The sequence below is a fragment of the Danaus plexippus genome, chromosome 7, assembly GCF_018135715.1.
Source record: "Danaus plexippus chromosome 7, MEX_DaPlex, whole genome shotgun sequence".
Lineage (NCBI taxonomy): Eukaryota > Metazoa > Arthropoda > Insecta > Lepidoptera > Nymphalidae > Danaus > Danaus plexippus.
In genome coordinates, this window is record NC_083541.1 from 7730785 (window position 1) to 7745508 (window position 14724).

The window sequence follows — 14724 nt, forward strand, 5'->3', positions numbered from 1 at the left end:
CCAACAATATAGCTGTATTTATTTTATTATTTTATTGTATTAGAGATTTCTTTCAAGGCTAAATAAAATCTCTTTTCTGGGACAAAAGATCTCTTGGAGACTATCATCCAATTTCCACGCGATATATACTATCCTCGATTCTTCCAACAAAACTTTTGGTAAGAATTCATTAAATATAATATGAGCCGCTATAAACAGACGGTCGTTAGTAATATTTATGACTATATGGTTTGATTAGTACGTGTTATCTGTTTATCGCAGAGATAATGTCATCCTGGCATAGAACAATATAAGTAGAGTGCGGACTGTGGAGTTGACGGCCAGCTGTTGATACAGACAACAAACACTTTCTGTTGTAAATTTAATAAAATCAACTAATTTTAAAATGTGTTGTTTGCTCGTCAAATATGGATTATTTTTTTCCAACCTTATTTTTACTGTAAGCAACATTGGCCTATCTTTCGTTTCTTTTCATTTGTAAGAGATTTGAAAACCATTGAATATAAATTCTATTTGGACCTTCGACGTTCAGGAGAGAGATGAAATCCTTTCTTGTTAATATTACAGCTCGGCGGCCTGGCCCTCATCGGTCTGGGAGTTGCGACACTGCTGCAGCTAACCGATGTGTTGGAGGTCGTCACGACCAACGTGAACGCCATCCCCATCACTGTCATAGTGCTCGGAGCTCTTATATTCCTGATAGCGTTCCTGGGATGCTGTGGGGCGATACGGGAGAACAGATGTTTTCTTACTTTGGTAAATAATATTTTTTATATATGATTCGTGATAATGAAAGTTTCAAAACTATCAAATATAACCGAATGGGTCTATCATATAAAAATAGTTGGAATAATTTTTATATTCACTTAAAATAATGGTAACAATTTCTCTCTAATCAAATCCACCTAACTATTTAAAGTGTCAGTTGTGTTTAGACTTTTAAACTTACAAATACATCCAAAAAACAAAAATCTACTCTATTAATATATCTTATAAAGTAGTCTTAAAATTCCTATCATTATATTTTCTCTTAAAGTTTATATAAACCACGAATATTCAAGTTACTTGACCACCATATCTCTGTCTACATTGTCTGGGCTATTAATTATTATCAATTGCATCTATCAATCGAGTTTCAATAAAATGGTCATTAGATAAATTCACAAATTCTTTAAAAAAAAACATAAAGAATGAAGATGTGTCCATGTGGGCACACCGTGAAGTAAAGTCATCTCGGAAGAAAGGTAGTAGATTCATTACTTCACTAGGAATGCTTATTGCTTAATCATGAGTAAGAGATCCAAATACTCGTACGTCATCATGACTCATTCCGTGTTGCTGACGCTCCTCGGTTATCGGCGGATCAATAATTCCTAGAACACCCCGTGTTACTATTTAGTGCCATGGATACACAAATACACTTTCTACATGTATAACTTTAGTAAACCTATTTGACTTCACACTGATGTACTCTTAACAGGAGTTTGGAACGTCTAACTTAGTACGGAGCATCTTCAATTTTTCATTCGTAAACCTGCGTGGATAGTATCGTGTGTGAGTGTTCACGATAAAGGAACGTGAAACGCTCCGTATTTTTCTATATAACATTTTACTAGATTTGTTCAGTTACTAGATTTGCCGCGATTTTTTGATAGGACCAGCGAAAATCGTTTCAGCCGTTTCAAATATTTAGAGACGGAGAAATAGACGTAGAAAAAAAATTACATTTACATTTGTATATACCGCGTATACATCCATCTGTATTAAGTAAAAACTGTATTTTACACTAATATAGCAATCAGCAAATTTTACAGATATTATCAATAAAAAATTGCTTTACGTGGCCAAATAATTTATACAATATCAATAGTTACAATCCACTGTCCGGAAATGTGACTTATAAAATTATTTTATCGATAACAAAACAAAATGTTTAAACAAACTATAAGTTTATCAAGATAAGGATATAATCCATTATTATACACAGCACACAAACACACAAACAAGACAACACAGTATTAAAAATATATAAACATAAATTAAATAACAATTGTTAATATAACATTATAATATCACTTATTGTGTAAAAGTTTGATTGAAAAAGATACAGCAGATTTAGGTTCAACGCAGAGAATCAATTTAATGCCCTCACTGACCTACCGAGTACCAGCATTAAAATTTATCTTAAATTAGAGAAAGATTGGTTAAAATATTAATTCTATTATTCTTTTTTTGTTTATGGTTCACCTTCGATTCCTTACAACTGGACACTCGTATACTATGTAATGTATGCCCTTGCAGTACGCTATATGCATGATAGCGCTGGCTGCAGCTAAGCTATACGTGGTCGTGGTGGTGTTCAGAAACCTCAGCGACATCAAGGATCTGGTCAAGGACTGGCTGGAAGAGGCTTTCTTGAGGTTGGAGATCAGGGAACAGTTCTATGTTATGCAATCCACGGTAAGTTACATTTTCTCAAAGTATATTTAAGTCTTGTTATCATTTACCTCGGGATGTTTTCACCTCTTTTTTCAAATATATGGGGTTTTCCAATAGGGACGCTTGAACTTTGACAGCTGATTGCGGCCATGTTGTTTGAGTGACAGCTGTCAAATGCAGTGTGTTATATTCATTCCGTCCTCCCAAACCACCATGGCAGGTTACAGTGTCGAGCAGCACGTGCAAATCATAAAATTGTTTTATGAAAATGGGTCTTCAGTTCGAGCAACGTTCCGCGCACTTCGCCCGTTTTACGGTCGCGATGATCGTCCTGCCGAGTCGACTATCCGTCGATTGGTGGACAAATTCGAGTCAACCGGGTCAGTTAACAATCAGCCGGTTCCCGTGCGTCAACGTAACGCGAGATCTGCCGAGAATATCGCCGCTGTGCGCGACAGTGTCCTCGAAAACCCGCGGCAGTCAATTCCGCGTCGCGCACAGGAACTCGGCCTTTCGCAGACGACAACTTGGCGAATTTTGCGTTGTGACTTGAGCCTGCACCCGTACAAGATCCAGCTGACCCAAGAGCTCAAGGTTAATGACCATAGACAGCGCCGTGTGTTCGCTGACTGGGCATTAGAGCAGTTGGAAGTTGACGCCGATTTTGGCAAAAAAATCATCTTCAGCGACGAGGCGCATTTTTGGATGAATGGCTATGTCAACAAGCAAAATTGCCGTATTTGGGACGAGACCAATCCACACGAGGTTCACCAAGTGGCAATGCACCCGCAGAAAGTGACTGTTTGGTGCGGACTTTGGGCCGGAGGCGTGATTGGTCCGTATTTTTTCGAAAACGATAATGGTGTGGCCGTCACCGTCAATGGTGAGCGATACCGGTCGATGATAACCAACTTCTTTTGGCCTGAAATCGAGAATATGGATCTGGACAACATGTGGTTTCAACAGGACGGCGCTACGTGCCACACAGCACACGCTACGATGGAAGTTCTGCACGAGCAATTTCTGGACATGGTCATCTCGCGCGGAGGCGACGTGAACTGGCCACCAAGATCGTGCGATTTGACCCCGCTGGACTTTTTCTTGTGGGGTTTTCTTAAGTCGCAGGTCTATGCCAACAAGCCGCACACCACCGATGCCCTCAAAGTCAACATACGCCACGCCATCGATCAAATACAGCCCGATTTGTGCGCCAGAGTCATCGAAAATTGGACCTTTCGTGTGCAAGCCACCAACCGAAGCCGTGGCGGTCATTTGAATGATGTCATATTCCATACATAATGGGGTCGATAGACCTTCCAAATAAAAAAAAAATTTCGCAAATATCTTTCCTACATGTATTTTTTTTTGCATTTCAAAGATCAAGCGCCCTTAATGGAAAACCCTATACATAGATGTTTCTCTAAAACATATATAAGTAGTGTAATTTTAGCTTTAATGCAGAATACTGTCTATTGCATAATACTTTGCAATAATATTTTGTGAAATATTCTAAAACATAATTAAAAAATAACAAATAAAAAGGTATGACTCATGTATAAATAATTATATAATTACCTTATAAATAAGTTTGATATATGTGAATTGTGTTTATATCTATTAAATGCAGAAATATTTAGGGATGTCTTTTATATGTAAACACTAAACTACAGACCGATTTTAAGATGAGTATTTATTTGTCAGTTCCAATGCTGCGGCACGACAGGTCCAAACTCCTACAACGTGGCTCTGCCTCCGTCCTGCTGTCCGTCTGTGGTGCAAACCTGTGAAGCTTCATCCGCCTTCGAAGGCTGCAACAAGGTTGTAGCCGACTTCTTTGAGACCTACGGTGAAGTCATCGGAATCATCGTAGCTGTGATTGTAGCCATTGAGGTAAAGAAAAAAAGTATTTTACTATTGGTACAGCTCAGACCAACGATGTCAGGGCGGGAAGTGATGACAAGAATAAAAGTATTATTAGATCTGTGCCATCTAAGGAATTTCTCGATTTTTCATTAAAATAACTTTAAGTTTCAAGAAAAATGTCTTAATAATTTATTCAAAACCTTAATACTGTGAAAAATCTAAAAACTATATAAAGTTTACAAAAATTTTGTTTCAGGTTCTCGCAGTGGTATTATCATTTAGTTTTTGCAGCACCGTCGGGAACAATCGTCGGAGAACCGTCTAGACAAAACTAACTATAACCATTGGAGCAACTACCTACTCTATACATTGCCACCATAAATATTATCGCCAAGCAATGTCGCTTGAAGTTATTAACTTTATAAAGTTTCATTTAAAATTGGCCAAATTTTATCGAATCTCTTGTAAAGAGGGTATTAGATTGATGTGTCAGACACCTGCATATGTATAAGTATGATAAAACGAAAATACTTAAATTCCAAGAATAGTTTGCTACTTTATAATAAGTTCATAATATAATTAATTTATTGATTACGTGTGCCCGCGACTTCGTCAGTGAGGATTATTTATTTTTTGTTATATTTCTAGAAAAAACTATCTCATGTTATTTCTTAGTACAGGGGCTATTTTCACTTGCCAGGCCCGTTTAAATCGGTTCAACCGTTTCAAAGATAATATGAAGTTAACCCCAGTCAAACAAAGATAATAAAAAAAATGTGATATCGGTATATGTTCTGTGTAAACAGAACATGCATTTAATAAACAGTGTTTGTTTTATAGTTCACTGGTTTAATTTAGTAAAGCGTAACCCACTTTAACCAAACCTTTTGACCGCGATGCAACAGTGGGTTTACCTAATTACATTACTTTTGAGAGCGTCCCGTCAGACGAGAACTCTCTCCAAACATAGGTCAATGAAATGTCTGGAGGCCACCCCCCACCGCAGCTAGTAAAGCAAGCAACGGACTTACTTCCATCGCCTTCCCAACCTTCTCTTACGGAACAGGTGAGCGGACGAGTCTGACTCACTGTCCCACTGTACCGCAACCATCTCCTCGCAGAAGGAGGCCACTGTAACCCAACACCTTTAGATGCCAATTATCGTGCTTATTACGCGCGGAAGCGGAGATTCCCGCCCGCCACGCCCGCCAGAACTGCGCACTGACGGACTTATAAAGGACTTTCCTCCTGGATGTAACGAGGGGTATGCATCGGCTCGTAACAGCAGTTGCACCTCCCTTCTATAAACTGTCTTATGGCGTTATCATCGAAGCATCCATGCTTTCCCAGCAACGATCGTTTGCGATTAGAGCAAAAGGGGCTTAACTGGGGATGAGATCTCCAGACTGCATCAGGCTATCATAGAGTCTCTCTATTCTTCACCGCAACCTTCAGAACTTGGATGGAGACGGACGCCTGACGAGAAAAACTCCAGCAAAGACAATGAAATTTCAGTAATACCTTTACTTGATCATACAAATGTTATAAATACAGTGAAAGTTCGCAATTTTAACTATAGTTAGTGTCTCTCTATAGACGAGACGAAACCTCTCAGCATACCATGGATTCACCGTGCGGGTGCCAGGTCAATCGCCTTGCAGGGAGAGATGCTTCAACAGTTCCTGGGACTTGCGACCCAGGTGTAGGTTTAAGGAGCCCCTAACTAACGCGCGTTAAACGCTCACGTCCACTGTCCAAGCTCCTCTCCCTACCTAACCAAATTTAAAAAAAATACAGTAACTGGTTTGATGTTTTAATAGTTACTGTATAACACCTAAACTGTAGTAGTGCAGCGAACACATCAAACAGATAAGATGGTAGAGATGGTAGAGATGGTAGTGATGATAGAGATGGTAGAGATGATAGAGATAGTAGAGATGATAGTGATGGCCACGTGTAGGAGAATACCTTGAGGTAAAATAGTAATTTATTAAAGTGAGAAACGTATTCATTAATGAAATTTAAACTTTTGAATCCATTGAAAAACTTACATTTGCGAATGGATAAAAGAAAATCAACAAAAATAGGTAACTTTCACAAACTGTCAAACTGTGAGTTGTGACGATATTTTTTATTTACTCTGTTCCAGATGTAAGTCACAAAGAGTGAAAGCATGAATTTCTTTTGTGAAGGTCCGTGAACTAACAATACTGTATATTTGTAGTTAGTGTTTAAACCATTAGTCCCCATTATACTTAACAGTTGTTTGTTAAGAACATGACAATGAAAGTAATCTTTTTCAAAAATATCACTTACTCAAGCCAATTCTAAATATATAATAAGAAATTTGACAGCTAAAGGAGTCCCTTTATGACAATTCAAATAATTAATTAGACCATAATCATTAAGTTTATTTTCTAATGTGCATGTTAATCTTAAATGTGAGAACAAATTCATACAAGAATGCTTAAAAACTTTCTTAAAGAAAAACACAAAACTATAAAGTTATTTGTTATTAAATATATAATTAAAATAACGACCCTCTAGACGTTAGCGATTAATACGTGTACCATATTTTGCATCGCCGCGCTACTTACTAAGCGATTCCTGTTTTTCTATCAATAACCAATATACCCATCAATACTATAATGTGTGAAGATTTATTATCGAAAAACTGTTGACGCTCCGTGTGTAGTGATTCAAACTTGGGGTAAGCATATACATATATTATAAGCGCTTCTAGCTTTATAAAAAAGATATTCCCTTCGACTACTCACTGACTGTCTCTAACACTGAATAACATTTTATTTTAAAAAGCTCAAAATTCAAAATTCAAAGCTTTCAAAGCAAGCAAGCAATCAAAGCTCAGGCTTTGTTGGCGTATATTTTCTTTAATCTCAATTGTATATAAAAATATTATTATTATTATTATTCTTACGACATCCTTCACACTACTTACATGTCCATAATATCACTACATCTCTCAAATCTTGAAGTGTTATTAAATGTGTTTTGTACTGTTAATATTATGGTATCCCGTCTGGTCTCCTCCGCTCCCCCCTACCCCTTCCCCTTACCCCTTAACATCTCCCTCCCATCTCATACCGGAGGGACCGGTTTAGACAAGGCTGCGTACTTGTCGCGAATCTCAGCTTTATCGATAAAAAGCTATCTCAGGGTTAGATATTTTTAAGCTTATATTTCTACACAATACACACACACTGTAGAATATAGTCAAACAGAGCTGTGTAATTTTAATTAATATTGTTGTTCTATTTTGAACGGTTAGGTACGTTTTGCATTACATTAAAAGACGTCAGAGCATCGTCATGTGTTTGTGTTAATATAGTGTTATACGTTACAGCTCTCTTGTTTTTATTGAGATGTTTTTTTTATATCTCGTTCAACAATAAATAAATGAATGTAAGAAAAGATTCACCTGAAGGTACCTTCAAATCAAAAAATGTTAAGTGGCTTATTTATTTTAACAGTTTTTCATCAATCAATTAATCATTGAAATCAATTATTAATCGTCTTTTAAAATAGACTTTTAAAATACATAAAAACTCCTTTATTTCGTCTATAGTGACATTTGAAAAAACAATTGACAATCGTTAAAAGATATTTCTGTATCTTTATTTTTAATTGAACGTGACAATGAATTAAACATTGAACCAAAGTGTAGGTACTCTTAGCGACATGACATTTCTTTTAAAAATATGAAATGAGAACTGTCAGTAGGAGAAATTTTAAGAGCTCGATAATAATAAGAAACTCAAATATAATTACAAACTTAAGTGTCGTGTTTATTAATAAGCAGGTAAAAATAAAAAGCTGTCCCGATTTTATTGATAACGGTAAAATCAAGTTTAACGAGTGGTTGGGGTCAACGACCGATAAAAGCACACGTCTGCTGTGGCCTGCGCCCCGAACTCGCAGCTTTTACTCTTCCTCACTGAAGTCTTGGCTTTGAAGACGCTGTAATTGTATTGTAAATGTATCATACAATTCATTTAATGAAAATCAAAGTTTTGAATCCAAAGGCATTGAATTGAATAGTTTTAAAATGTTATATTCACATCATAATACGCCGGCGACTTGACAATTGGGTAAGAAAAATCTAAAATACATATAATATATATACAACTGTCGGTCTGTCCGTCTGTTTGTTCTAAATTATGCTATTACAAAAACTAACCCTTGAAGTTTTATGTAGGTGTAATGAATTCCGGAAGCCACAAAATAAAAATTGATAATATTTTACAAACGAAATAATACTTTGAAATTAAAATCACTATATCAATAATTTAAATTTTAAGCTTTTTACCAAATATTTCTGCCAAATGTAATGTCAATGTGTACACTTTATAATAACATATAACATATAAGTTGGCCTGACGACTAATGGGAAGTGATGGAAGTTTTAGGAAAGTTAAATATAAATGTGTTAGTAATATAAACGCAGACAAAAATACAAGCACGACACATTCCATGACAGATAAAGATGAATTATTAAAAGAAAGGTTTGAAGATTTAATCCTGTATTTTCATGTTTTATCCTTAGAATATTTTATTAATTAATATGTAATAAGCAAGTTCAGAACGATTACATTAAGTTCAAAAAAATGATAATTCTGTTTCACCCTTTCACCACCGGTTGTATTTCAAGTCAGTTTCCAAAGGCTGTCCAAAGCTTAAGGATCTATTTTTACATTGAAACTAGGCAATGGAAGCCAACAACTCTTGAATTGTTAAATGTCCGTCCTCAGCAGCACAAATAAATAGGAATCATGTGATGTGCGCACGCTGCGCGTATGTCCGCGTGGAAGGTAATATTTCTCATGAAGCAGGTCGGCTGGGATCTCGCAGAATCTGCATGTGTCTGGGTCGCACGCTCACCACATCCTAATAATCTGGATCGGTTCAATTCAAATGATTAACCCACTAGCACTGATACCAACATGTAGGCTTTGTTAAACAAATCCATTTTAATATTTTATTTTGATATTCATATATTATATGGCATAAAACGTCGCTTTTTGTAATAATATATTATTTATTGCGATCTCTGAACCTATTACTATTTAACTATAAATTTTCCTCGCAGCGACTTCTTTGATCGTATTTGTGTACACGTATAATGGTGAGCCGTTGTGTAAAAAGTTATTTTGCTTCAAATCTTAATAGAGGATACATAAATATTGATTCAAGTCACAGTGACACAACAGACAGAAACAGACATATACTGTTATGTTCGTAAACAGACAGCTTTCTCGTTAATACTGTTAAATTAGCGATTTTCTAAGGCTTTTTTTTTCACAACTATTTATATCACTATTTAAAGATGTTTCACTTATCTATTTTATATTAAACACTTAAAATTAAGTATATACAAATATTGTTATATTTTCTTGAAGAGGCCTTTACGTATTTATTGTAATAGCTCTACATAACAGGTAATAATACTAAACAAAACCTTGCTTATTGCTCGTAAAAGCTGTCATTTTAATTATTATTATTTTATCTATATAAGGTCGGCATATTTGTCGTTAACAAATAACAGCAGAGTTTGATATTAATATTCGCAAAATCTGATGCAGGTTATAAATCTTATCATTCTGATAGTTTCATCGCGTTCCAGACAAAATAGCTTGGTCTCAGAATTCCTGGTCCGGTAACCTTGAACCGTGGACACTGACACCTATTTAAAAGAATTCTTAGTTCTTGATCAAATATTTGAAACGATTAGCTAGAACGATAACTTAGTATTAACATAACGGTCCGAGCTCCGCGTCGGGTCGCGGCGCCTCGGACATTTCCATAGATAACAGTTCCAATACATTAATTTAAATAAATATTTATAAATTATTAAAGCTGGAGACTAACTTAAAGTCGACACGGTCTCGAAGCGATCGGCCAAGTTCAATAAACCGTTCGTAAAATGTTGTAATAAAAACGTAATCATGTATTTTATTCGCTTGTTTCATAAAAAATGTGAGTTTTTATCATCTTTTTTATTCGGAATATAAAATTTTACCTTAATGCAGTCCAGAAAAGATTTGAGTGTCGTTCTTAAATATAACAGTTCAGGTTGTAGTACATATCTCGAATAATTTAATTCTTGGAATAAATACTCATAAACGGTTACGTTTAATAATGTACATTTATGCTTTTATATACTTAGATACGTGCTAAATAATGCTTGTCCTAGGGTTTTCCAAATGTCCAATTAAAGGATCTCCAGAAACTTTATAAGACTATCCTATACGGATTCACTTCTCCTGTTTTACTATAAGGATAATTCACAAATCGTGATAACTGACAGACGAGGTGAAAGTGGTCGAAAATTCAAGAAGTTGTTAAAATATATATTTTTTAGTCAACCTTAGTGTAAAATTACTATCTTCCTTTATTCCATTTTTCCTTTTTCAATTACTTTTTTGCTCCAAAAGTATATAATTTGTTGTTGTTTGGTTATATTTTTGGAATACAATATTATTTTAATATTCTATAGGAAAAGAACAAGGTCAAATCTACGATGCTATATGTTCTATATATACTGTTTATCATGCCGAGAGCATCCGCAGACCTCACCAGAATCACTTCACATCTCTGTCTTGTAATGAATACGAGAACTCTTTCCTGCGACAACTGACCCCAAACATCGCTGGTTACAGAACAATCACATATTACATACATATTTTATGTACTTAAAAATAAATTAAATTAACTCATTTTCTAAACGATAATGTTAATCGTGTTTACAATTTTATTTTGCTTCTATTTTAAATACCTTCACAATTAAAATGTTTCCGAAACGATTGTTAGTCTATGGAGCCTCGAGGCTTCGGGGGAAAGTTGAAAAGTATAAAGTAAAACACAAAATCTAGAAAATAATTAATATTAAACTTTAATGCCTATAACCGTTAACTGCTTAACATTTAACACATAACTTTATGTACCCGCTCGATTTCAATTAATGCATGTTCCAAAGGTTAAACATCAATTGATGTTAGTATTGGTTCATAAATTTAAATTCTTCAAAATATGTTTCTCCTTCATATTTATTCAACATACAAAAATACTAAGAAGCAGAATATTAACCTTCAAACATTTGATACATTTTCCTCCTTAAATATATTTTAAATTTATATTATAATAAAATACAACAAACAGAATATGCGCTATGGCAGTGAAATAAATATAGTAACAATGATGTGCATCGAAAGTAAAGTCACGGTAAAGCACCAGTTCAGATCATAAATAATGCCACAAACATTTAGCGTCAACATCACACTCAGCCGATCGGAGACCGTTAGGCTCACTATAAAGGTAAGCGCCTAACCTGCGACGCCAGTGTTCCGAGACGAGCCGCAATGAGATTACACGCGTGTATATTGGCCCTGTGCGTGTTGCTGCATCAGGCGCGCGCAGCATCCATTAACGTGCCGGAGAAAAAACTTGACGATCTAGATAACGTTGATCTCGACACTGACACGGACCTGGAGCAGCCCAGCGTGTTGGACCTCGACAACAACCTGAGGAAAAACGCTGTCGACATACCTGTCAAAGTTGTTCAAGAGTCTAATGTGAAATTAGACGAAAACTCCAACGATTATATTCCCAGCGAGAATGACAACACTAATATTAAGAGGCTGGAGATCGACCTCCAAAATCCCGGACTTCCACAGCGACAGGAACATGAAACACAAAACCCAGAGAGTTACGGCGATAAGGAAAAGGCAATATTCGCAATAAGACAAAGTATGGATGAGACTCAGAACATATTCAACGAGGGACTCAAAAGTGTCTCCAATAGCTTCAAAACTTTGTTCGCTGAAAACGAAGACTTGCCAGCCATTCAACAAAACATCCAGAATTTAAGACAGACCTTCACAAGTCAAATCGAAAAACTTAACACGACCATCAGATCCTATTTAAACCCTAATCCTAATTTAGAGGTTGTAGAGTCTGGGCTCCGAAATTTGGAAAATAATTTTAAATCAGGTGTTGATACTTTAACTGAAGGAGTGGAAGTACTATCGATATTGAGAGAAGAAGACGAGGCTGCAAGGGAAGAGGCCGTTGCGGAACAAGCCGCGAGTCCAGCATCGGAAGCACCTGCATCTCAGAGTCCCGCAGTTCCAGCCGCCAGCAGCCCAGCTCCAAATCCTTCACAAATTACACAACCTGTTCTAAACTTCATACAAGGGTTCCAACAGGGTATCCTTAATGCGTTTACTAACATAAATAACGCCGTGCAGAATACCTTGTCTGGCAACTCACAACCCTCTAGCTCTCAATCCCCAGTTGTTGGCCCTTTTGTTAATTTCTGGAATGGAATTACTGGGTCTAATGTCGCCCAAGGACAAACAACAGCCAATCAAGCGAATGCCAATGGATCACCGGCTCCACCAGCTGGTGCACAGAGTGACGTCATCCCTGCCCCACCTGCACCTACACCCGCTCCGTGGAGCCCTGGAGCGTTATTCCAGCAAGTACAGAATTCATTCCAAAATTTAATAAACCCACAACAAAACCAGCAGCAGAACCAACCACAACCAGCAAGCCCTGGACCGATTACACAGGCCATTCAAAACATAGTCCAGTTCATCAGGCCTGGTCAAAATAATGCACAGCAAACCCAGCAGCCAGCTCCAGCTGCAAATCCTAATAAAGGTTCACAGAACGCCGTGCCGGAAGCGAGTAACGTCGCTCCAGCAAACCCAGATCCGGCGAACCCAGCACCTGTAAACCCAGCTCCCGCTGCAGCAGAGCCAGTTAAAGCACAACCCGTACAGCCAGCAGTCTCGTCTGCAGGACCCATACAGCAACTAGTACAAAATAATCCCATCATTAAAGGAATCCAAAGCGCAGTTCAAAGAATACAGAATCCTAGTGCTGACACTCCAAGAAATGAAGAAATTAAAGATGATCAGATAGACAACAATGTTGAAACCAAAGGCCATGGCGGCGGTAGCAACCAACAAAGTTAGTATAATGTTATCTATAATTATAAGATGTAGGAAAATTTTATTTCAATACACATAAATATAATTGTATACAATATTTTTCCATAGTCGTGGCTTGGGGAAATTTTGTAAGCGGTCTTGTAGGTTCCATAGGCGCTGTAATAAACGGCACGACTGGCAACATATCTACGGCCGTTAACAGCGCCATAAACACGTTAGGCACAAACATTCAGGTATTGGAAAGGGTCCGACACGCTTTCAATGTGCCAAATAAATTAGCATCGACTCGCCACAACCAGTGTGTCGCGTCGTGCGGTTAACCATGTGTGTTGCGTCGGGAAGCGTTTTGTTTTATATCAGTGTTTTAGACGTACACATATTCACGTTGAGTGATTTTTACTAAAACAATTTAATGTCTTAGACCTGTATGTGTCTCATGTATAACAAAAAAATTTGTAGATTTAATCGATGACAATTATATGTAGGTAACTTGATCGATAATCATCTTGTACCGAAGAAAAATGTTGCTTTATTAAAAATATGTGTCACGCAAATCAGTGTTTGTCGGCTATGTGTTTAACAGATTATATACATGTCAATGTTTTAACATTATTGATAGATTGTATTGTATTACTAAAACATTATGTCGTGTCTGACACAGCAGACATTGGAGTGAACATAATTTAATCAAATTATTATTATTTTTAGGCGATAATAAGTACAGTGGCAGGGTAGGAGTATTACCCGAATCGGAAGGGATCCAACAAGGAGTCATTCCCGCAAAAAATGAGAAGGAAATTGCTGAGAAAGTTGCGGAAGAAAACGTCCCATCGATTTCTGATAAGACTGATTGAGCAGTGTGATACAACTGATTAGTTTAAACAAGTTATTTATTTAAGTATTTATGTAAATAAACCGATAATATTTCATTTATTAAAGAAATAAATGAAGTAACTTTTTAATGTTGTTTTTTATTACATTATTTTAATTTCAACTTCTTATTCAAATCAAAAATTTAAGTTTAAGGGTTATTTCAATAAGCGAACTACATAACTATAAAGTTTTACAAAATCCGTTGTGTTATAATTAGATAAAAATATAAACATTCATACATAAATTCAAAACAAGATAATAGTATCACGTCTTAATTATAATTAATTAATTTTTTTAATAAAGAATATGTTTACAAGAATGATATAATAAAAACCATTAATCAATTAATTCGTACATTGAAAGTATATTGTAATTTTTATTAGTGACGGTTATTATCCAGAAGACAAGTAGATAATCATATTTTTTACCTGTCTGTTAATGTAAAAAAGCATCGTGCAAAATTCGCAAGAGAAATTTTCATTGAAACTGAATTTTGGGGTCACTATTACATTTACATGTAGGACACTTTCAATACATAAAATATATATGTTCTACAAAAAGAACCACAAAATAGGTG

The 14724-nt window shown here is 36.1% G+C and overlaps 2 protein-coding genes across 2 annotated transcripts; both read left to right on the plus strand.

Moving 5' to 3' along the window:
• Positions 1-285: 285 nt before the first annotated feature.
• Positions 286-5141, plus strand: LOC116770699 (tetraspanin-9-like). Its single transcript, XM_032662287.2, has 5 exons — positions 286-439; positions 568-756; positions 2302-2460; positions 4141-4329; positions 4559-5141. The coding sequence occupies exons 1-5, from the start codon at positions 386-388 to the stop codon at positions 4625-4627; spliced, it is 660 nt and encodes a 219-aa protein (XP_032518178.2). The 5' UTR covers positions 286-385; the 3' UTR covers positions 4628-5141.
• A 6501-nt stretch (positions 5142-11642) lies between these two features.
• On the plus strand, positions 11643-14236 carry LOC116770853 (CREB-binding protein-like). Its single transcript, XM_032662493.2, has 2 exons — positions 11643-13293; positions 13983-14236. The coding sequence occupies exons 1-2, from the start codon at positions 11679-11681 to the stop codon at positions 14126-14128; spliced, it is 1761 nt and encodes a 586-aa protein (XP_032518384.2). The 5' UTR covers positions 11643-11678; the 3' UTR covers positions 14129-14236.
• The last annotated feature ends 488 nt before the right edge of the window (positions 14237-14724 follow it).

Coding starts and splice junctions, on each gene's coding strand:
- LOC116770699 (XM_032662287.2), top strand. CDS start 386: ATGTGTTGTTTGCTCGTCAAATATGGATTATTTTTTTCCAACCTTATT. Junction 440..567: donor TTTCCAACCTTATTTTTACT/GTAAGCAACATT, acceptor TTAATATTACAG/CTCGGCGGCCTGGCCCTCAT. Junction 757..2,301: donor ACAGATGTTTTCTTACTTTG/GTAAATAATATT, acceptor ATGCCCTTGCAG/TACGCTATATGCATGATAGC.
- LOC116770853 (XM_032662493.2), top strand. CDS start 11,679: ATGAGATTACACGCGTGTATATTGGCCCTGTGCGTGTTGCTGCATCAG. Junction 13,294..13,982: donor CGGCGGTAGCAACCAACAAA/GTTAGTATAATG, acceptor TATTATTTTTAG/GCGATAATAAGTACAGTGGC.